Below are 24,693 nucleotides of genomic sequence, written 5' to 3' on the forward strand. Positions count from 1 at the left end.
TAAACTTTGAATCATCAAGCTTTAAATTCCAAACAAGTTGTTGCATTCAGTTTAAAATCAATCTGTAAATAAAGGCCCACTAGCAAAGAAATCTGCTCAATTTTTATTCAATATTACAACATTGATTCAAAAATGCTTAGCGGTGTAAGATGTAGATTTTAAAGCAAATGTTTTCAAAATATTGTAAAATCTTCCTCAGCTTTGGATCGTTTTCCTTGTTGCAGTAATCAAAGGTTGACCACCAGATGGCGCCGTCGTATCATAATCGTTTCGACTCAAACTGAAAAATAAACCAAAAACAAAGTTTAATTTCGTGCAAAGTTTCAAAAAGCCTCGTAACGCATAAATTTCACTTTTTTGGACAAACTAAATTAATAAAGAGTGTGTAATATGACAGCTACGTATGAGCTTTTTGTATGTATTTATTTGAGCTATATATATATATATACATATATATATATATATACATATACATATATATATACATATACATATATATACATATATGTATATATATGTATATATATATACATATATATATATATATGTATATATATATACATATATGTATATATATGTATATATATATACATATATATATATATGTATATATATATACATATATATATATGTATATATATATACATATATATATATGTATATATATATATACATATATATATACATATATATATGAAAATAACAAAAACATCCCGATTCTGGGGAGCAATGCAAGCGGTTATATTTTTTAAACACTTGCGTCTGACGCATTGGTGCTCTCCGTAATGTAGCCCGCTGAAACACGATGCGTCTCACTTTTGTTCCTCTCTCGGTGCTCTTCCTCGCTTGAATATCTTCTTGCTACCCCTTACATTTTTCAAAACATATATGTGTAATTATTATTTTCTGTGCTCATGTCGTGAGTATAGCAGCTGCTAAACTTTACGGTTGAGTCCAGCCTGCGACAGAAGGTTCCGGGTCGACGTTTGCTGCTGCACGTTGACCGTAGAGGTTTGTTTTGTCTCCGTATCACAGTAAGAGCGACGTTTTTGCCTGTTATAGCATTAATATATGTCTACTTTAAGTTAGTTAATGAACGTCGTTTGCCTGTTTTCAGAGCGCTTTCTGTATCTTATGGAGTCACTCAACTCTTTTGAGTCAGAGATGGAGGCTGACGGTCAGGGCAGCTACTCCCTCTTTCCTGCTCTGGACAGCATCGCCAGTCTCTCCAGGACCACTGAAGCTCTTGACAGGTTGTTTAACAAATAATTATTACCTCCGCCAACGAAGTGGGAGGAGGTGATGTTTTCACCCCTGTTTGTTTGTTTGTCTGTTTGTGAACAGCCTGGAGCCCACAATTTTTCATACATCAGTATGATTTTTTTTTTAAACTGAAACTTTATATCCTGATAGGCAAGAACTGATTCAAGGTCAAGGTCAAAGTCAGGAAAAATCTTGGAAAATTGAAAAAAATCCTTATCTTTAACATTGAACAAATTTAAAAAAATCACAACTGTCAAAAAAGATCAAATTTCTTTCATATTTGACAGTGTTATGCAGGATGGCATCCTTTATCAACTGACAAAGTTTGATCCAGATCTGATCTGGATTATAGATTTTGTCGCTATTTAAATTTAACATTGAAAATCGCATTTAATGTATATTTTACATTATCTTAAACAAATGTGCCCTAATCACTCTCATATTTGAAAGTGAGGTGCAGACTGGCACTCACCATTGCCTGACAACGATTGATCCGGATTTTGGATTCTGTGGACATTTGGTTTTAATATTGAAAAGCCCATTTGGTGTACATTTTGTATTATATCTCAGTAAAACGTGCCTCAATCACTCATGTTCTGTTATGGATTTACCTATTGGATGGAGGATCCAATTTTATGCCTGTTTGTCTATCTTCCAGTTATCAGTCAGAAATCAAGTGCCAAAAAGCAATGACAAATTGTGCATAGCAGAGATAGCCAATGTTCTGTGAAAATTATGTGAAAAAGAATTCACAAACTGAAAAAGATGAAATTAAAAAAAACCTGACATCACAAAAAAACTTTGGTTCGAGTTCACAAACTAAATAAATATGCCTGACTTTTGATCACATCTAATTTGACTTATGAAAAGCTGCATCTCACAGGACTTTGACCTTGAAATTTTTTTCCAAGGTAAAAATTTTGTGGAATTGGAAACTAGTGTTGGCTGAGGTTTGTGCTCTGAGTGCGGCGTTCTAATGTTATTATTATTTTGAAGAAGGTGTCAATAGCTCTGGAGCATGAACTTGTCTTTCAAGAAACTCAAGGTTGCTTTACATACTATAAAGTTAGTGGCCAGAAGTAAAGAGGTGGAAATTCAACAGTGCATTAATGTAAAGATGTCCAGAGACAGGCATTGCGAATGTCGGGGGGCAACATTACCAAAGGCTCTGTCCCCAAGGGACCGCAGTCTTGTGTCAGGGGTGGAGAGGACTCCCGTGTCAGTAGTCCACAGAGTCCGTGATGGGCTGTAGGGGAATAAAAGGTCCAAAAGGTACTGGTGGGGGTTGGAGGTGAGGAGGAGGACTTTGTAGGAGGTACATGACATAACAGCCAATGCACAAGTAGCTGCTTACCTGTGTGTCTCATCTGGTGCCGATATGCGAGGTGCAATTGAGAAGTTTTGATCCTGACCCAGATAAAATAGGGTGTGATTCTCCATCTTTTGTATTCTGAGAAACCAACATTTATTGAGAATCTGTTAAGTTTTGACTCACAGGGTGCAATGTTGAGAAAAATTATTTGTTTTCATCTTCATAAATGGGAATATTTTCTAGTTTACTTTTTTCTGGCTGCTTTTCTCCTATCTGATAGTAAACTGAATACCTCTGGGCTGTTGACAAAACAAGACATTTGAAGGCATAGTCTTGGGCTCTGAATAACACTGATCCAAATTTTTTATTTTTTAAAAACATTTTATGGGCCTAACAGCTAATTGAGAAAATAATAGATCGATTCATTGATTATGAAAATAATCTGCACCCTGTGTTGGCTCATTAAATGGCTGGTCTGGGTAATTCAATGAAGTAACATAGGATGCAAATATTAAAACAACAAGAAGGCACACTCTTGTGCCGAAAATCCCTGGCCGGTTATTTGTATCATGAAATTCAGTTGGTTTAGCATTGGCTTGATTACTTTGGTAGATAAACTGTAATTATAATGTTCACTGAAGCGTGTCTTTTACTTTTATGTTCTGAGAGTGTATTTGGAAACAAAAACTAGCAGCTGTGTTGCTGATCAAACTGTGTTAACACACTGGGATTGGGTAAAGAGTTTTTGCAATTCTGCTTTCAAAATTGAAAGCTGGAAGGTCTTTAATTCATGCCAATGAAATGTTATTTTTTGTGACTGATTGTTAGTAGCATTATCTCATACTGAGAAAAGAAATAAAAAGGTCAGGTCAGGTCTGGGAGTATGCGCTGTTGCCGCATCCATCACACCATGGAACTGCCTTTGTTCCTGTATACCAACCCGCTAGGCAGATAAATGGACCATTCGTATCTCTCAAAAGTAAACCATCTGTTAATCTCATCCAGGTGAGACATAGCTGTCTCCTTAGTATTCTCCAGCTGCTGGAGTCCTCAATTCTGAGGCACCTGCATGCAGGATCGTGGCCAGAGAAACATGCCATTTGGCAAAAATCTCACAGTTGATGTTTCCTCACAATGTTAGTGATGCTCCTCATCTGAGTCTCCTGAAGTAACTTTGTTTGGTACAAAGTCATTCTCCTGGTACCCAAGGATCTCCTGAAGAGATCCAGCACCAAAGTCAACCTTTTCTCACATTAGGTTGGCGGTTACCATCCAATTTTCACAACCATACAGTGACAGGAACCTAAAGATTTGGCCCTTCATTCTCCTGCCGAGATAATGGCATTGATATGACTGCTAGGGAGCACAAATTTAAATTTTCAATACTCTTTCATAAAATGGGCTGATTTAGAGACTCTTCAAACTTGTCCAAGATACCCCCATTTAAGATGTTCAGTTCAAATTTGGTGAAACTCAGATGAATTTTGTTCAAGTTAATATGTGTACAAGAAAGTGTCATCGACATATGCATGGATGGACAGATGAACAGAGGGTGTGCAATACCGTATCTCTTCTAGGCCTTAAAGACCAGCAGGGGACAACAAATTATTTTCTGTTAAATTATACTTTTAACATTTAACTCATGTATCAGGTTCAGCATGACACCACGCAAAATCCCCACTTAATGGGGAATTAAATTGATGAACACATTTTCATCCTTCAGTGGGTATAATTTATCTGCAAAAGTAATCAGGTCATGTGGGGTGCTTATGGACAGATAACATCGCATTAGAGAGAGAGAGAGAGACAGACAGAGAGAGAGAGAGAGCCATTTCTCCATTTGCTGGGCGTTTGACCAGTCACAACACCAGAATGAACACTAAGACAACAGCAGGAAAAATAAATTACAGCAGAGGACAAACCCACAAAAAAAAAAACAAATGCAAGCAGCAGCAAAGCTCTCCGCCTGATATCCGCTTACAGTTTTGAACATTACAACATTACTTTCGACAGACTTGGCGGACATCAGTTGACAAGGTGCGCATTTTGCAGATGGGAAAATTACTTTTGTCTGACAAAATTTTCAATAGAAATAGCTCGGACCAATGCTTGGATGTGTCATGCTTAGTTTTCATGTTATGGGGTAACATATGCCATGTCATAGAATCCAATGGATGTTGGCATTGTTTGACCTTTACTTTGAAGACCAAGCATTCAGCACAGTCAAAACAATTCAATTTATTAACCCTATTAGCTCAACCAATAATTTTCACCCCTTTTTACCAAAACTGGAGTAACTTTAACTTTTGACCCCTGTACAAACTGAAATTTATCCTTTTGTCACCATTTTTTGCTGTTTTTACCCCATAACTCCATAACATTCAGTCATAGATAGGCTAAGCAATGCCTTTTTGGAATCTTTATGATCAGACAAATAATGTGGGATAGTTTTCAATTTGATTGGAACATTTTAAAATTTTGACCCCTGTGTAATTCTTCAATTGCCGCCTATTGAAAATTGAAGTGGCCAGTCGTTTTTTTCAAAAGAGTAATGTTTATGGAGTATTTCTGCAGATTTTGGTGCTTGCATCACCATTTGATTGACGGTTTCAGTTATCCACTGCACTACAAGGATGGTGTGACCACAGCTTTTACACATTCTGCACTGAAACCAATCCAGCTAATATGAGTGTCAATTAGATTTGGTAATGACCCAACTTCTCAAACCTTTAGGCCACAACTACCCGTAAATACTGATTTGTGTACCTTTAAAAAAAAATAAATAAATAAATAAATATTGATACATAAGTGATCTAAGAAAACATTTTCATGTTTCATCATCAAATAATGTTATTACACTAGCTGGTATTAATGTTATGTTTTATATTGTCTGTATGCAGTGAACCATCCAGTGAAATTGCAGAGAAGCCAAACCTCACATGGCTCGATGCTGCACAGGTATCTGACATTTATTAGTAACATTTCTTTGTGGTTCCATGACTAAACTTTTTAATGAAATCACATCTGTGATGTTTGATAGTTATTGTTTTTTCTCTTTCCACATGTAGATTGTGCTGGAAGAAGCTGGACGCCCTATGCACATAAAAGAGATTAAACAGAGAATCATTGACAGGGGTCTTGTTCAGTCCAAGTAAAACAGTCTTCCTAGTTTGTTCAAGTTAATCTTTCATGTGCTTAATTTTGAAAGCAAATGGTGAAGCACAGGACTGGATCTGGCTATTTTGAATATTGATTCAACAGTATACTGTAGCAACACTTTAGTTTTCTGGAAAACCCTGGAAACAGTGGTGACAACATTCTACATACATTTGCAGACATGCGTTTACATACACCTGGGCTAAAAACTTTTCAGAATCAGTTTTCTCCTGTTGCACATGTTCCATTTTATCAAACAATATCTTTAAGTCAATTAGAATGTCTACGTTATTTTCAATATTTCAGTTTTTCTTCATTGTCAGATTTTCTGTAGGTCCCCAGTTCAAGTACACCAAATAAATACTTGTTTAACCAGCGTAGATGCATTCAGAAATTGATGGAATTACTTTTGAAAGCTTCTTAAATGAATAACTGGCATAATTCTGGCTTTTGTTTTTGTTTTTGAATCCTGTTTTTGTTTTTAAGGGCCTAGCTGTAGAACCATTGCCTTCTTGTGTTTAGGAACAGGAAACAAGTTTTAAGAATTAAGCTAAGATTTACAGAGCACAATGTTTGATCTTCACAAGGCAAGTTCTTACCTAGGAGCCATCTTGACTACACACACGACATCACAGAGGAAATAAGCAAAAATTAACACCCAAAAATGTGTTCTAGAGGTCCACCAGAACCTCATAACTATACCTAAAAAATTGATGATGGAGTTGGAGTCATTAGATAGAAACATGACATCACCCACCTCCATCACCATGACCTGAAAGGCTGTCAACCAAGAAGGAAGTCGTTACTCAAAAAGTGACATAAAAACCTACACTAAAATTTACAGTTTATCACCAGGACAAAGTCTGAGCCTTTTGTTTAATATAAATTTTTGATTAATGCCTTCCTCTGTGGTTGACCACCTTTCATGTGATGGTGCTGCAGTGCTTTCTTAAAGGTGGATGTCATCACATTTCTGTCTGATGGACCCAGTTCCATCAGTCCTGAGTTATGAGTCGGGCTCCAGTGGACATTTATAACAAAGGTTCATTAAGTCCAGGGTGTTAATTTATGCCTCCTTCTTCAATGAGGTGAAGTTCGTCTGGTCCAAAGCTTCTTACTTTTTTTTTATACATAAGAGTGTACAGTTGTTCGTGGTAAAGTCATTTCAACTCATCTGTGACACATTGTTTGATAAAATAATATACGTATGCAGTAGAAGAAAAGTGGGTGGGAAAGTTTATAGCTAAGAAACATTTATAGCTAAGGTTTATGCAAATTTATGTGCTCCACTGCAAGTAAAAGGGGGCAGAGGGGACTGATCAAAATCATCTGGATTGTTTCAGTAATTCCACACTTTGAGAAATATTGTTCACTGTCACTGTATTATGTACTGTCCACATCACAAACAAACAGAAAAAAAATCTACCAAAAAAAAACCCATTTTATTAGGCAGAGGGTTCATCAGGGTGATTTTAAACCACATTTTATTTCCTGTGGATGTGAGCTTGGTGAACCCATTAAAATTCAGGAAGGACATTTGGACAAAAACAGCTAAAGACTAGTTATTATGAGAGGAGGACAATGAACTGTTGGATACAAATAACTTTGAGGCTATTTAGGTGTTTTTCTGTCTGGTGAGGGTTTTTTTTAATGAATTTATTTAAAAGCTGCAGTTATTCAAACTCTGTGTCCTCAACCTCTTCCTGTCTTGTTCTCCCCTCTTCAGTGCCAAGTCGAGCCTGGAGGCTGTCATGTACCGAGAGGTAAGGAGGATTTCACATGGGGCCTGATGACAGCCTCTGCAGCCAGTTATAATGACTTTAACTTCCACTTGGCTTTCGTGTTAATGTTGTTAACACAGTACATGCTTTATCTGTATTCATCTTAGTATGTCTTCTTTCTCCATGTGTCCACCTCATTGTGATTTTTAAAGAAGGGCACACATTACTGCACTATAATTACAGTAAAGGGTACTTCTGAACCAATTAGTAGCAATTAACATTTAATGTGCTATTTTGCTCCCAGCATTTGGAAATCAAAGTTGGTGTTGGCCTAAGATTTACTTTATATTTCAGACTCAAAAAGGGAGCAGGAGATTCAAGAGGATTGAGAACAGAAATGGAGTCTTTGCACTGCTGGTGAGTGACACGGGGTACTAATGCAGCTTTCACACCAATTTTGAACATGGTGTTGGATATTAAAAATGTATTTGAATTTCCAGAACACTGTTCGGGGATAAAAAAAAAAAAATTGTCTGTTACTATTTCTTGAAAGTGGTGCGTAAATGTCATTCCCTATTGTGCATATAACTTTGATTTGGAAGAGGAAGAGCTACCAGCTATGATGGTAGTACAAGAGAGAAGATTGAGGGTAGACATCACTGAAACATATTCCTTGGCCTTCAAAAACCCCAATCAAAACTATCTCTCTACCCAGAGCCACTTAACTCTCAAGCAGTTAAACTATTTTAGCACCTAAAATGACAGACATTTATGACTCCTGTGATATATTGTACTTTTTCAATGACTGTGTTCATCATACCTATAATGCTTCCTTTTGGGTATGGAAAACATTCTAAAAAGTTGGAATTAATTACTTATTTTATTATATGATAAAATCAAAGCCTGTAACATAAAAAAGAACAACATATCTTTCAGGGGTCATAAATGACCCTACATAACTTCCCATTATCATTGCTGCACCAATGGGACAATTCCTGATTTATATGTCCATCCATTTTCGATTACCACTTACTCCAATCAAGTGTCACGGGGGGGCAGATCACTAGAGTATATCCCAGCAGCCATACGGTGTGAGGCGGGGTACACCCTGGACAGGACACCAGTCTATACCAGGATCACATATAGACAGACAAACATAGTCGAACCCACACGCAGACCTACGGTCAGTTTAAAGTTTCCAGTTCACCTAACCTAACCTGCATGTCTTTGGATGTGGAGGGAGCCAGAGCACCAGGAAGAAACCCTCACAAACATGGGGGAAAACATGCAGGTGAGAAGCAATCCAACAGCCTTCTTGCTGTGAGGTAACATTTTTCTGATTAAAAATATAACAGCACACATATATATAGTTGGCTGGGGTCATGAATGACCCCATATAACTCCCCATTATCCTTGCCACACCAATGGGACAATTGTTGTAATAAAAAAACCAAACAAACCATGAAAAGCTTTAAGACAAGTCTAATGACAGTTTCATGGTGGGACATATTTTTCTGAGTAAAAATATCACACTGGTACATACAAATATTTGACCCCACTCGGTCCCTTCAGGGATACTGTACATTCCTCAGCTTGGGGCAGTAAGTCTCTCCTGATGTAGAGGGGACAAGCCACCCTTTTCCAACCATATACAGTAATGTACATGGATATGTTTGAGTCACAGGAGCTAATTTTTAGCAGGAAGTCTCTGGCTATTTCTCCTTCATAGTTACTGTAATTAGGCAGCAGTAGCCTCTTTATAATAATCTTCAAGATTATTATAAGGCTTATAAAGATTATTATAAAGATTATTATTCTAGAGTGAGTGTTAAACTTGTTTGTCCCTTCATAGTAAACCCAAGAAGTATCAAATGTGTAGTGAATTTCAACAAGGAGCACAGTTACTAGAGCCATGCTAGTTTTAATTCACACTAGTTTTGACATGAATTAAATGTGAAATGATTTTGATATGTATTTTCATCTGTCACACTGAAGGCAACAGCAGCACAAAACTGACATTCTTTGACAACCAGATCCTTCTTTCTGTTTGTTCACAGACAGATGAGGAGCGTCACCAGGCCCTGCAGGCTTTCAACGCTCAGTCTCTCCTGGCCTCCTCCCCACAGAATACCATTTCTAATTCATGCTCGGGTACCTCGGCGCCTGCCTTTCCATCCCCTACCGGTTCTTCAGATCATAAGCCCAAGATGAAAAGGGCTCCACGAAAGAAACAGAATGAAAAGTACCGGCTCAAGTATATCAGGCTGCGCAAAGCGGCTCGTGCCATGATATTTGTGAGTAAACCATTTCTTAGCACAAATTCATTGCATGTTATTTGGAGCAATAATGCAGAGAGTGGTTCTTTGTGTTTGAATATTCTTCCTCCAGAGACTAGAAGCAGGCAGAATTCAACTTATTTATACATCGCCAGATCACACTGCGTCATGTCCAACCACAACACACAAGCATGGTCTAGAGATTTAACCACCCCATGAGCAAGCAAGCTGGGGACAATCGTCAGGAAAAACATCCCTCTGCATTTTTTTGATTACAGGATTTTATAACGCTAATCCGATAAACCACAAAATAATTCAGCGGAAGCTACAACTAACCGCTAACTTTCAGTATTGTCTCCAGTACACTCTCAGCTACTGACAAGCCGGTTTTGAATTTAAGCACTGCTAATGCTTCTGATTAGAATCAAAGACGTTCACAACCAATGAGCCAGCGCTTCAGTCTTTGTGCACTCTGCCACTGCTGTAAAAAAAGACTCATTTCCCCACACAGCATACAGTGGTGCAGCCATGAGGCCGAAGTCCTCAAAAGGAAAGCAGGTTTGACTTATGGTTTTGATTTATAAGCCAAATCAATCCAGATAGTTTAACTACATTAATGCCAAGTCTGTCATTTGTACAAAGTGAAAATGCAACACATATCTTTTAATTTTAAAATAATGCACTAATTCTGAAGTTCTGAACATTAACACACACACAGATGCCAAAATGCATTATGGGTCAACTGAGCCTCCAATCACTGATTGGTTGATTCATTATATGTAAAAACATATAATAATAATAATAATAACATATGTAATTTTTTTCATTTGTTAAAAAGGCATTTGCAAAACTGAAAATTCTGTTTAAGTTGTGATTCAGAAACACCTGTGTGATACAACGTTTGTATGAGGTGTCATTTTATGTAACGGAGTGGCTATACGCCCAACCGTTGGGTCAATAAAGTAAATTCGCGAGCATATACACCCAACCACAACCGACCAATGAGCGCGCTTGTAAGCTCACTTCCGGTTTCAACGCGGGAGGGAAAAAAGCTAATCCGCCAACAAAAAAGTTAGCTTTGCTAATTAGCAGTTAGCGGATTAGCGGAACTGTGCCCACCACCAGACATTATACAATAAAGTTCAGTCTCATTGTCAGTCCCAATACATTTTCAGACATCCAGCTCTAATGATTGATGTCATGTAATTATTTATCCACAGGAGAATGCAGCCCTCTGCGATGAAGTTGCCCATTTAGAAGAGAAGTTTCTGAGAGCAAAAGAGGAGCGACGGTATCCTGTTTTTCTCTCTCTCTGTCTCTCTCTGTGTGTTTCCTGATATGATAATCAAGCTTTTGTTTAACTTCATTTCACTTCATTTTTGCCTTTTGGATACTTTGATTTAATTTAATTCACTGCCGGTCCTAAATGAGCAGTATATCGTTATGTCATCAGTAATTGTTACTGAGCTCGTTGTTGCCCACTGTATTTACATGTGCATTTGTTTACAAAAGAATTTCACCAATGTTGTAGCTACGTATATGGGGCTATAATAAGTAGCAGCCAAGTGGGTGCAACGTCTAACCTGAATGAACAGAAAAAATATGCGAAAACACGTTTCACCCCCATGTCTGGTTGCAGTCTTTTCTGTGCCAGTTTTCAGCAGTGGGCTTACACTGTGTGAGTTTTGGCTCTTTTTCAGCTGATTTTTCACTCGTGTGAGAATTTTTTGGATCACGCCGAGTTTCAGTTTAATCGTGCGTCCTGCATCGTGCAGTATCCATGGAGTAACAAGCTGTGTTTAACATCTCACGACTACCTCCCAATCGGCATTCGTATGGTCGGATAAAAATCAAACCTGTTTGATATTCTGGTCGGCGATCGTGAGGGTATTGCACTGCTGAAGCAGCGCTACAAGTGTCTACGCGCTGATTACCTCTCGCACTGTGCATGTGCAAACACCAAATACCCGACTGAAGAGCCTTGTATTCTCAATCTGAGAATAATGGTCGTATATCGGAAAAGGGTGGATTGCCCTCTCTGGGTCAGGGGAGAGTTATTGTCCCAAGTGCAGGAGTTCAAGTACCTTGCATCCCGAAATTATTCACAGCGCTTCAATTTTTCCACAATTTATGTTACAGCCTTATTCCAAAATGTTTAATTTTTTAATGTTTAATAATTATTTTTTTCACTCAAAATTCTACTCACAACAGCCCATTATGACATGAAAAAGTTTTTTTTTTTTTTTTTGCAAATTTATTAAAAATAAATAAGAAATCACGTACGTAAGTATTCACACCTTTTGCTCAATTCTTTGTTGATGTACCTTTGGCAGCAATTACAGCCTCAAGTCTTCTTGAATATGATGTGAATGGTGAACCTATCTTTGGGCATTTTTGTCCATTCCTCTTTGCAGCACCTCTCAAACTCCATCAGGTTGGATGGAGAGTGTCAGTGCACAGACATTTTCAGATCTCTACAGAGATGTTAAATCTGATTCAGGGCTGGGCTCTGGCTGGGTCACTCAAGAACATTCACAGAGTTGTCCTGAAGCCACTCCTTTAATATCTTGGCTGTGTGCTTAGGGTTATTGTCCTGCTGAAAGAAGAACTGTTGCCCCAGTCTGACGTCTAGAGTGCTCTGGAGCAGGTTTTCATCCAGGATGTCTGTGTATGTTGCTGCATTAATCTTTCCTTCAATCCTGACTAGTCTCCCAGTTCCTGCCGCTGAAAAACATCCCCACAGCATGATGTTACCACCACCATGCTTCACTGTAGGGGTTGTGACTGGTTTACTCCAAACATGACATCTAGCATGCACACCAAAGAGTTCAATCTTTGTCTCATCAGACCAGAGAATTTTTTTTCTTATAGTCTAAGAGTCCTTCAGGTGCCTTTTGACAAACTCCACGTGGGCTGCCTTGTGCCTTTTACTATGGAGTGGTTTCTGTCTGGCCACTCTACCATACAGGCCTGATTGGTGGATTGCTGCAGAGGTTGTTGTCTTCTGGAAGGTTCTCCTCTCTCCACAGAGGAATGCTGGAGCTCTGACAGGATGACCATTGGGTTCTTGGTCACCTCCATGACTAAGGTTCTTTCTCCCCCGATCACTCAGTTTAGACGGGCGGTCAGCTCTAGCAAGAGTCCTGGAGCCTCATTTATCAACTATGCGTATGCACAGATGTGTGCGTAATGAGTGAGTAATAACATTCCCATACAAAGTACCTATGCTTAGGAACGTATGTAAATTTAAGCACAGCTCTGACCATGCATACACACAAAAGCTAGTGGTAGAACAGTGAAACTGCAAATAGAACCCATTAAAGGAGTCACGGTGTTCAGCAGTCTCAAACTTCACACATGTTCCCTGTTTTGTCTAATTAATAAAAATTCTCAGTCATTTAGCAGACCTTTTGAATGATTGACGTGACAAGCTATAAAAGACAGGTGTGATAGGACAACCTGAAAAGAAAATCTGAAATACAACTACCATGGCTTATCCCGCTCTATTGGAGGATATGGAGAACCGTATGCTGCGCAGGGAGTGGGTTGAGGTCCTGCAGACCCTGAGCTGGATGTACTATTGAAGAAAGACTTGAGCCAGTAGGCGAAACTGTTGACTTATCAGTCTGTGTATCCTCATCGTTGATCATGAGCTTTGGTTAATAACTGAGAGAACAAGGGCTGGGACTTCAGGGTTGTTTTTTTTTGTTGTTGTTTTTAGCCTTCAAATTCCAGTGTCTGAATATTAAGCTTTAACACTTAATTGCACTTTCGGTGACACACAATTGTTTTAAAATGACAGTAATATCCCTACTCACTCACTTACGTTCATCCGCTTACTCCAATTAATGGTTGTGGGGGGGCTGGAGCCTATCCCAACAGTCATAGGGCATGAGGCACAGTACCTTTTTAAAAGAATTATTTCTAGGACAGCATTTAATCTCACAAAAATAGTTATTGTGACAACTTGTTGTACTGAAATAATGATTTTGGAATTTTTGTCATTACTCAGGTTTCTGACAGTAAAAGAGCAGTTTTTTTTTTGTTTTTTTTTTGATATTGCAGATTATGCAGCAGTAGTTAAAAGAACCATGCAGTCATAGAAATGAGATACTAATGCAGAAATGCTATTTTGTACTTAAGGTCACCTTCAATCCAATGAATCATTTTTTAATATTCATGTTTCAGGTTTTTACTAAAGTCACTGTTGCAGTACCAGTCACTGTCAGAGGGGGAGCTGTTGCCCACCCCCAGCTGCAGTTCTCATCCATCTGTTCCAGCTGTGCCATTAGCCTCAGGCTCTGCAGGGGCTTCTGGTCTGTCTGCGGGACATAACCTGGCTTCAGCCGTATCAACTGTTGAAGAGGGTATTTTGAAAAAGCCCAAGAAGGAAAGGAAAGAGCGAATGAAGGAGAATGGAAAAGAGGAATGTGAGTCATGTGGTCATGTAGTTAATGGAAATAATTTAAATAGTTTACAATTTACCTTCCCAGGTAGGCAAGTAAAAAAAAAGAAAGATAAATGGCCCTGGAGAGGACATCAGGAAGAAAATTCAAATCTTATTTTGTTCCTTAAAACGTTTTAGTGCCAAAGAAGATGTCTAAGAAAAGAAAGTTGCCAGATGGATCTCGCAAATCAGTGCAGCCCATCCCTCTGGACTCCTCGGGACGTCCAGTCTTTCCCATTGTGTTGGGAGGATTGACAGTATACAGTCTTGGAGAGGTCAGTGAGACAACATTACAGGTTTATTCTTATCGCTGTGGTGATGAAATCATTTGTTTCTGAAGTCCCACCTATTTCTTTCCAGCTATAGTTTAGTCAGCTGTGGCAAACAAGTGCCTTTGTGTCTGTTCTTTTAATGTTTTTGTTAATATTGTTAATATTTTCATTAGCTTTTGGACCACAAGTAGTCACCCCACAGTTGCTGAAGTCAAGTGGTGTTCTCCATTCTGTGTGTGCTTTTATACATTGAGTTCCTGCCACGATTGGCACTTTAGTTGTTGGTATCAGCAGGCAGGTATAAGATAAAGTATCTGATATGTGTAAATAAATAGTTGCCTAAGATGTCAAAATAAATATGAGCAAAGTAAAGCTACAGTACACTGAGCGTCAGCTTTTTCTGCCTCTGCAGATCATCACAGACAGAATGCTGTTCCACGATGAGTGTGCCATCTATCCGGTGGGCTTCTGCAGCACACGTGTTTTTGCCAGCATGAAAAACCCAGATCAGCAGTGCTTGTACACCTGTCAGATCAAGGACGGGGGTGGCGGTCCACAAGTACGTATACGTACAGCACCTTTTTGTACTGGGTTTAGTGGTGAGGAGTATCACGTGCATTATGAGTGAGTGACCATCAGCTGTGACATCCCCAACGGCTGCAGAAGGCCAAGGGCACACCTGGTTGTGAGAGATAGATGGCTGCTACTACTGTTGAGAGGTGGAGATATACAGGCTGTCTGCCTGTGTGCTTACCATCCAGGAACCAACACGGTTCCATGGTGCAGTAAGTGCAACATTTGTGCATGCGCCCAGACCTGACTAAGGGCTCTATGATATAATGGTTTATATCATATGACAACATCAAAAGTTATCGTTTCATATTATGCACCATTTATTTTGTGGTGTTGCATTCCATTTTGCTAAATGCTCTCCTTCTGGCCGAAATGATAAATACAGCGCACCCATACACATTCACTCTTGAGTAAAAGGGAAAACTTACTCTGTCATCTGTGATGCTTCTTTCACCTCTAAGCCACAGATTTCCACACAGTTGTGCAAAAGTGCTTGTGTTCTTTCATGTTGACTGAGCACTTGTTGAACCTCGAAAGAAAATTCCACCTGTCAGAAGCAAACCGAAGGCTCCAGTGAAAGCAGACTGATGTTCTGTATCACCAAGTGCTTTAAGAAAACTTATTATGGCTGATCATCTAAAATTGCCTGTACCACTATTTCCATTTTAATATGCTTTGTGGCGCATCATGTTGGAGTGCACTGTGCACCCAATTCATCCTGCTGAAGTGCAGTTAAAATAAAATGCACATGTTCCTGCTTTAATTATTCTGACACAAGTATAAAGTGTATTAGTGCAGCACAGCCAGTGTCACATTCATCACAATGAGGTGCACATAAATGTTTTACCTTTTACTTTTTTGGAGTTGTAATAATCCTAACACCTGAGTCAGTCACACTTATGAGCCCACACTTACACAGGTGATGGAAGCAGGGGTGTGTGTGTGTGTGTTGGGGGGGGGGGGGGGGTCACTTTATAATCAAATTGCAGCCCTCTGATTTGGGAGGTACCAGAGATTTCCACCCCTAATGTTTACCTCACTCAGTGTAACTACATCTTATGAAATGAACAGTTGTACAGTTATCCAGTTACCTTAGCCTTGCCATCATCCAGCGGCACTGCTGTCGACTGGGGCATTAATAGTCGATTAGGTCTCCTTTAAGTCACTTGTGCTCTCTACACTGTTTGTGTACAAGTTTGTACATCAGTCATTATTTGAATACAAATCCAACATTATTACATAAAATGTTTTTAAATGTGTTTAAATGATTTTTTTAAACATTGTTCTTCCCAGTTTGAAATTGTGCCTGAAGAAGATCCTCAGAATGCCATCGTGGCCTCCTCTGCTCTGACATGTCACTCAAATTTACTAAAGGCTGTCGCTTCTGTCAGGTACTAACACTTACCACAATGATTTGGTTTGGTTTTTGTTATTTCCTCCACCAACGAAGTTGTGCGGAGGTTATGTTTTCACCTGTTTGTTTGTTTGTTTGTTTGTTTGTTTGTTTGTTTGTTTGTTTGTTTGTTTGTTTGTTTGTGAACAGCCTGTAGAACAAAATTTTTCAATTCAGTCACTCTTATTTTCTGTTATGGATTTACCTACACCACCAACATTGGAAGGAAGTTCCAGTTTTTATGCCTGTTCGTCTGTCTACCAGTTATCAGTCGGAAACCAAGTGCCAAAAAGCGATGATAAATTGTGCATAGCAGAGATAACCAATGTTCTGTGAAAATGATGTGAAAAGAATTCAGAAACTGAAAAAGTGTAAAAAAAACCCAAAAAACCCTGACACCACCACAAAAAAACCCTTTGATTCAAAGGGTTGAACTAAATACATATTCCTGACATTTGGTCACATCTAATTCATCTTATGAAAAGCCATTTCTAACAGGACTTTGACCTTGAAAATTTTTTCCAAGGTAAAATTTGTGGAATTGCAAACTAGTGGTGGATGTTTGCGCTCTCAGAGTGTGGTGCTCTGGTTCTGATTAATGTTTTGTCCTGAGTGGTTTGATCTTGCACAGTGACTCTTTATTTATTATATGTCTAAAACAAATATTTTCAGGCCCTTCGTATTTTTTTCTCAGATATAATATGACATTATTTACTCATTCAACCTGCCTTCCCTCCTAGTTCCAAGCCTGTGGTGCCCATCATGCCATCGGGAGCAGACTTCTTTGGCTTCTCTCACCCAACTATCCAGAATCTGATCCAGAGTTGTCCTGGAGCACGTAAATGTAGCAAGTAAATTCATCGTGCATGCTGCATGAATTATTCACAACACATTTACAGTGCTTGACATCTCTTATTATTATATAATCATTTCAGCATGTGATAATGTTGATTTTTCGCAACATTGAAGATTTACACTGTGTAGAAAACACTGTAATACATGTTGAACATTGTGACCTACTCAACATGCGCTGACATATATAGCCGATATACATCTATATCGGCTATATATGTGCTCTGCATCAAAAATCTTTAGCACATTTGCATGTGAGCACTCTGTCACTCATATACATGCACTAAATTGACTCACCAATGTGATTGCTAATGGGGTAGCCAAGGTGCTTGTGTATACCACCCTGAAATGAACAATAAGTAAATTAAATTGTGATACTTTAATTACATGTACATGCTTTCATATTTTTGTGTGTTAATAACACTAGCCCCTTTCACACCGGGGCTGCTCCCAGTTGCTTCCTGTGGTGTCATGACGACGCAGGAATATCTGCGTCAGGTGCGCACAGCAGGGGGCAGAGAGGAGGTGAGAATGCAGCCTGCAGGATCTTTGCGAAGAGAAGTTAGAGTGCACAGTTTGGCTGCAGACAGACTGTGCACTCTGACTTCTCATCTACTTGTTGTGCTGAGCTGCAGGGCTGCGCTGTGAGTTCTCTTATAGTTTATCTTTCCTCCTTTGACCGCGGGATGCGGGCAAACGCATCAAACCGTCCTTGAGCAAATGTGATGTCTGGAGTTCTACTTGATGTTGACATGTCCTGGACTTATGTCCTGGACTTATGTCCTTTTTTAACTGTGTTGAGAGAGTTTGAAGAGAGAAAGGAACTAACTGCCTGCAGACAATTTTTTTCTTTTAATTGTTCTTATGTGCGCGCATGAGAGAAGAAGCTGCTTCACAGTGCCTCTCTTCACCAGACAGCTCCACACAGAGAGGAGCAGCAGCTGCATTGAGTACATGGTATAAAAACAATCCTGCGTGATTTATACATACTTTGGGAACAACGGAACAGAGCAGAAATCATAAATTGGCATCGGGTAGCATGGTCTTTCGAGGGTGTGGCTTCCAAGTTACGCCTCTTTGCCCCGAGTTACGCCTCTTTGCCCCGACTTGCGCTGGAACCACTTCCTTTCTGTGTCGAGCACAGGACGCCAAAAAAATTAAACAGGTTTGATTTTTCGGCACCCGACTTGCTTCCTCCTTTGTGCCCCTCGTGCTGTTGTGGCGCCGAGCTGCATTGTCTCGGCACTGAGTTGCTTCCACGCAGCATCGTCATAATGACGCACGGCGCAGCTGGGAGCAACTGGGAGCACCCCCGGTGTGAAAGGGGCTTTAGACAGAGGACACAGAAGTATGCCACGTGTTTGCAGATTGTTTTTCATCACTACATTTCTTGCTTAATAATGACAAATCTCAACATTTCTAGGACAGCCCATAGTTATAGATCTCCGGTAATTCAACGTATTGGAATGTTTCCCAGGTGGGGAGTATAAGGGACGTCTATAGATGAAAATACTGCACAAAGTATGGGCACAATGGATTCAGTGCACTCTTTTGACTTTAATTGTCACGTCTTAACCAATTCCAGTATGAAGGTAGCATTTTCTGTTTTCTCCAATCTACAGTATTGCCTACCCCTACCCCTTGAGCATTTGTAAATATGCATGTTGCTACATTTGAAAATTCTACAAAGGAACGATTCTACTGTAGCATTTTTCTCAGAATGAAATATATTTAATATATTTAATGCACTTGTCTTACAGTCCAAGCATCCCAATTTTTCTTTTTTAACAGATATTTTCTAATGCAGTCAAGCTCAGTTGTTGTAGAAACACATCTACTTAATCATTTAGAATGTCTCTGAGTAGAAGAACATTAGCGAGCTGGGATGGGGGAAAACATTTTTAGGTTGTGGAAACATGCTGACTCAGGTATGGAATGCAAGGCAGCCTAATGCACACTCCATTTTTTGGTCTTAGTTATGTTCTCTAAAGTGGACAGTAGAGCTGCTGTTTGTTCGAAGAAATTCATCTCATGCATACCGTGCACATATCAAGTGTTGTGCAGCAGTTGAAGAAGGGAAAATGATCTTTACAGACTTAGAAGAATTCAAGTCTTTAGGGTTCTGGTGCTTTCTGTCATATGGTTGTTAAGACTTAAACCAGTATCTCATTGATGATTTCTGGCACCTGATTGTAGACTTCTTGGGCTTAAAAAACAAATGGAACTCCAGTTGGGGCATGCTTTAGTGTGCAGTCTGTGGTAATACTACCATTGCAGAACACAGTGATCAATCTGGAAAATTTAACATGTAAAAAAAAAAAGTGTTTTGACATTGTGACACATCATTATTTTTATTATTATTATAACATTATTTTTCATTTTACATTTGATTTTGGTGTTTATTTCAGTTCTTCATCTTGAAGTAAATTGTTTCTGCTTGAATTCTAGACTTGGGTGTGCAGTCACTTTGATGCCATTTTATAGTTAAGATAATCCTTTAAATTCTCACAACAGGGAGATTTACAAGTTAAAGTTTTAGCCTTTAAACATTTAAAGGCTAAAATTAAAATGCAATGCAGATTGTTGTCTGTTTTGCAGCAGGCAGCATGATGCAGTGGTCAGCCTGTGTGTGTTCACACAAACTGTATTCACAGATTTGTGTTTTACTGACCTTTGAAAATCTCCGCTGAAAATATAATATTCACCCATTCTGCATTCTGCACACTTCAGCAGAACACAGTTTTCAGATGTTAATAGAAACATTTTAGCTTTGTAGTAACATGTTACTGTAACCGCAAACATTAGCTTTTACACTGCACACTGTACTGTTATGAGCATGCCCAGTAGCTCCCGTATTGTGGGGCTGTGTTCAGTATCAGCTGTCATCAGCACTAACCTAGTGTATAGTCATGTATAATACTGTAACACACAACTTTAGACTGCTGTTCTGGACAGTCACACCTGTTTTCCTCAGCAGTGGGAAGCTGCCCTGAGATGCTAACCAAAAACCTCAGGCAATGACTAGATTTTCTCGTTTGGAAAATCCTGTGTCAAACAATGGTCTACTTAGGGAGACTTGCATGAGGAGTAGGGATGGGTATTAATAAGATTTTATCGATATCGATGCCATTATCGATTCTGCTTATCGATCCGATTCCTTATCGATTCCCTTATCAATACCTCATGAATTTTGTACTAAAAGTAGGCTTTACAGGTTTTCTATGTATTTCATAGAGTCTTAAAGTAAATAAATATGAAATTTGTCACTGTATCCTTGAACTCTGGACATAAATAAAAATAAACAAAACGGTGTTTCACTTTGAAGTTATTAATTCAGACTGGACTCTATCCTTCTAACTTGACTCGGCAGAGAGCCGCACAGCGTTTGGAGCTGTGTGAACAGAAAGGAGGACGATTCTCGTTTTTTTCTTGCAACAAGACAGGAGTCCCAGTTAGTAACTTTAATCTGCACAAACGTGACTCACGATTGACATATTCAGGGATGAAAGTGGTGAAAAACAAAAAAAGCTGAAACCCAAAATTACCCCCCAACACCACATGCACGAAAATTTTTCAATTCTAGAAGCTCTGAAATGCAATCTGGGACTATTCCAGACGATAAACTGGAGTGAGTGCAGCATCCATTTAGGTGAGGAAAAAAAAAAAAAACAACTTTCCTTATTCAAATTCATTCCAGTAGTATTCTGCTCTTACTAGGATGCAGCAGTTTTCTAGCTTGAAAATAGTTCTGGAGGAAATCACTGAAGAAATTAACATATTGAAAATATGGTTTGACCGAAACAAAGTCATTAAAGTTAAATAAGACAGGGATGAAGTGGAGGTGTAAGAGTCACAGGAAACACTTATTTATTTCTGTATGTATGTATTTATGTATGTTCATTGTTAGTTGCTTTTATATTTTCTGTTGTGTTTCTATTCAGGTTCTTTTTGTCTCTTTCTCTAAAATTGTATATAATAATCATTAGATTATTAATATATATACAAAAATAAATTTAAGAAATATTACAATTTGAAAACAAATGCACCCGAATGTGATGACAGCTGTAACTGCTTAATGCTAACTTTTAACATTGAAAATGCCATAGACATGCTAACGCGTTAGCATCGCTCCCGTTTTTAAGTTATAAAATACATCTATCAACTGTTTCAGAAGACCATAACAGGTCGGTTTAACATAGAAAAGGTAACTAATACTCACAGACGTATGCTCTTTAGGGTTTTAGCGGGTGAAAATTAAGCGAAAGAAAGAAAGAATAAACAAAGCAATAGATCGAAGCATTGCTTCAATCTGCGAACCACTGCTTTGATTGGTTCAAGGTTCAAAGCAAAGCCGCGCTGCAGAAAAGTTGATTACGGACCCGCTGCAGGGTCCGTAATCAATGTAGAGAAATGATCATTTTCCTGACAAACACCCCCCAAAACAACGGCCACTCTGAAGGATCGATAACAGAATCGTTAAGCACAAAGCTTATTCATGTCGATGGATCGAATCATTTCTTAACGATACCCGAAAGGAACCGGTTCTCGATACCCATCCCTAATGAGGAGTGTCACTTACATGGTGAGGGAGCACCAGCTATGACATCTTGGCCATGTGATGCATTTTTCTTGGCATGATCTTGCATGCAGGTGCTTCAGTGTTGAGGACCCCAGAGGTGCAGAATGCCAAGGGGATGCCCACATTTACCAGAGCATGCTTCTTGGCCTGAGCTGTATCAGTTCAGTCCACACTGTAATCAATGAGAGATTAAACCTCTTTATACACACATTAATGGTGACAGTTTGAAAGTGTTTATTACTTTTTTGCTTTGTCCACTTAGCTACCGTTGGATACGTTTTGAGGTATGCCGCCCTGGTGATGGACATATCCCTCACAGCTTATCGGAGGATGATGCCTCAGTCAATTTCGAAGCCTACCAGAGACACCAGGGCTTTGAGGAGAGCACAAAGATGGAGCACATCACAGGTAACTTGGATATGTTTTTGTCTTCTGTATTACTTAGTACTTCTTCCTTGGGTTTACCTTTGACTTTTCCATTTTCTGGGGCTGAAGAAAATGTCAAAACTAATCTGATTTTCAAAAAAATACTAAATATTTGGTGATAGTGGTAGGTTCTTGGTTTAGCAGCTGAGCACGTGGCTGCAGTTTATTGTCATAATTTAGAATTCCTGGGTGATGCTGTTAAAACACAAGGTGGGGAAGTCAAATAAGTACCAATGATGTCTCGTTCCATATCTGCTATTGTACAAATGTCAGGAAAACAGTAAATCTCCTTGAGTAGAAACACTTGATTTTATTTTGCTCTGCTGCATTGCATAAAACAACCTCCCCTGCACCACTGACAGCTCCTCCAAGCCCCTACTATAAATCATAAATGATAAATGTAAAAATAGCTAGGTTTCCTGGAAATTATAATTTTTCAAGGCATGACAGCCAAATATTTTGTTGCATTTGCTTTTGTGTCTTCTAGCAAAGTTGTATTTTCCCGTGTTCACAGGATGGTGACTCGTGAAATCAACAGTAACTGTTTTAAGCATGTATCATCTATAATTCCACAGGACAGACGCCACAATCTCCTGGTTCTACCCATCAGCACCACCTAACTTCTCCCACCATCAAACCCTCTACAATGTACTACAGCTCCTGAGTTTCTAAACTGCTTCTCAAGTCAACACCATGTGTAATCTTTACAAACCTCCCTTATTAACAAGTATTCAATGCATCCAGTCCTGAGCTGCTGCAAAGGTTTTTGACATTTGTTTCATCATTTCTCTGTGCATTTTTTATTATATTTTTGCCATGAAGTAGCTGCAAATGGCACAAAATCATTTACTGGGAGCTCAGAATTACCAGCACCTTGATCTCGTAATTATGAGATCTTTTCTCGTAATTACGAGATCAGTTTAATTTTTTTTTTATCCAGTGAATGCAATACACTTTCCTACACAGTCAACTTCTTCAGAAATTCCTTCAACGCTGCACCTTTACAGCATTTGATGGCTCCATTGTACATGTGACATTTGACTGCAAACAGTGTAGAATTAAATGAATAATACAGAGATGTGATGTGTGGTGTCGATGAGTTGTGTGCAAGTCACTGGCATCACTTCACTTTTTTTTTTTCCCTCGGGAGTATGAAGGTGTGCGGTGAGATGGAAGAACTGGCATATTCTGTAATGAATTGTGATTTTAACATTAGTGAAGTACATTTGTGGTTGGACGTTTACATACACTCATCATGTGCATGAATCTCTGTGGTTATTTTGGGCTTTCAATTATGTCTTTGAAATGTTGATAGGATAAGTTGTTACAGGGTACATCATAAATTACTTTAAAAAACAAAAATTGGGTGCACAAGTTTGAATTTATTTTGTGTCTCATCTAATTCATGCAGGGTCAAAACTATACCATACAAGCTCAAATATAGACATACATCAACACAGATATTTGGTGAAATGTCCTTTAGCAAGCTGCACCTCAACCAGACACTTCCTGGCAGCCATCAACAAGCTTGTGGCATAATTCTGAATGGACATTTGACCATGTTTCTTTGCAGAACTGGTGGAGTTTGTTTATATTGTTTGGTTTCCAATTGGTTGGTACAGACCCAGCTTATACAACCCCTGGCAAAAATTATGGAATCACCGGCCTCGGAGGATGTTAATTCAGTTGTTTAATTTTGTAGAAAAAAGCAGATCACAGACATGACACAAAACTAAAATCATTTCAAATGGCAACTTCCTGGCTTTAAAAAACACTATAAGAAATCAAGAAAAAAAATTGTGGCAGTCAGTAATGGTTACTTTTTAGACCAAGCAGAGGGAAAAAATATGGACTCACTCAATTCTGAGGAATAAATTATGAAATCACCCTGTAAATTGTCATCCCCAAACTAACACCTCCATCAAATCAGATCTGCTTGTTAGTCTGCATCTAAAAAGGAGTGATCACACCTTGGAGAGCTGTTGCACCAAGTGGACTGACATGAATCATGGCTCCAACACGAGAGATGTCAATTGAAACAAAGGAGAGGATTATCAAACTCTTAAAAGAGGGTAAATCATCACGCAATGTTGCAAAAGATGTTGGTTGTTCACAGTCAGCTGTGTCTAAACTCTGGACCAAATATAAACAACATGGGAAGGTTGTTAAAGGCAAACATACTGGTAGACCAAGGAAGACATCAAAGCGTCAAGACAGAAAACCTAAAGCAATATGTCTCAAAAATCGAAAATGCACAACAAAACAAATGAGGAACGAATGGGAGGAAACTGGAGTCAATGTCTGTGACCGAACTGTAAGAAACCGCCTAAAGGAAATGGGATTTACATACAGAAAAGATAAACGAAAGCCATCATTAACACCTAAACAGAAAAAAACAAGGTTACAATGGGCTAAGGAAAAGC

At 38.9% G+C, this 24,693-nt stretch overlaps 1 protein-coding gene across 3 annotated transcripts; it reads left to right on the forward strand.

The window, feature by feature from the left end:
• The first annotated feature begins 840 nt into the window (after nucleotides 1–840).
• Nucleotides 841–23,019, forward strand: tbrg1 (transforming growth factor beta regulator 1). Of its 3 annotated transcripts, none has more exons than XM_034167980.1 (15): nucleotides 841–1,034; nucleotides 1,118–1,253; nucleotides 5,476–5,533; nucleotides 5,644–5,726; nucleotides 7,458–7,494; nucleotides 7,807–7,869; nucleotides 9,510–9,746; nucleotides 10,949–11,019; nucleotides 13,917–14,158; nucleotides 14,314–14,450; nucleotides 14,860–15,006; nucleotides 16,314–16,411; nucleotides 17,154–17,264; nucleotides 22,107–22,252; nucleotides 22,846–23,019. In XM_034167980.1, the coding sequence occupies exons 2-15, from the start codon at nucleotides 1,135–1,137 to the stop codon at nucleotides 22,932–22,934; spliced, it is 1,638 nt and encodes a 545-aa protein (XP_034023871.1). In that variant the 5' UTR covers nucleotides 841–1,034; nucleotides 1,118–1,134; the 3' UTR covers nucleotides 22,935–23,019. The 3 variants fall into 3 exon arrangements, with proteins under 3 accessions (XP_034023871.1, XP_034023872.1, XP_034023870.1); XM_034167981.1 differs by having other exon boundaries at nucleotides 841–1,011; XM_034167979.1 differs by lacking the exon at nucleotides 841–1,034 and having other exon boundaries at nucleotides 1,056–1,253.
• Nucleotides 23,020–24,693: the final 1,674 nt, after the last annotated feature.

The sequence above is a fragment of the Thalassophryne amazonica genome, chromosome 4 (genome assembly GCF_902500255.1).
Source record: "Thalassophryne amazonica chromosome 4, fThaAma1.1, whole genome shotgun sequence".
Taxonomy (NCBI): Eukaryota; Metazoa; Chordata; class Actinopteri; order Batrachoidiformes; family Batrachoididae; genus Thalassophryne; species Thalassophryne amazonica.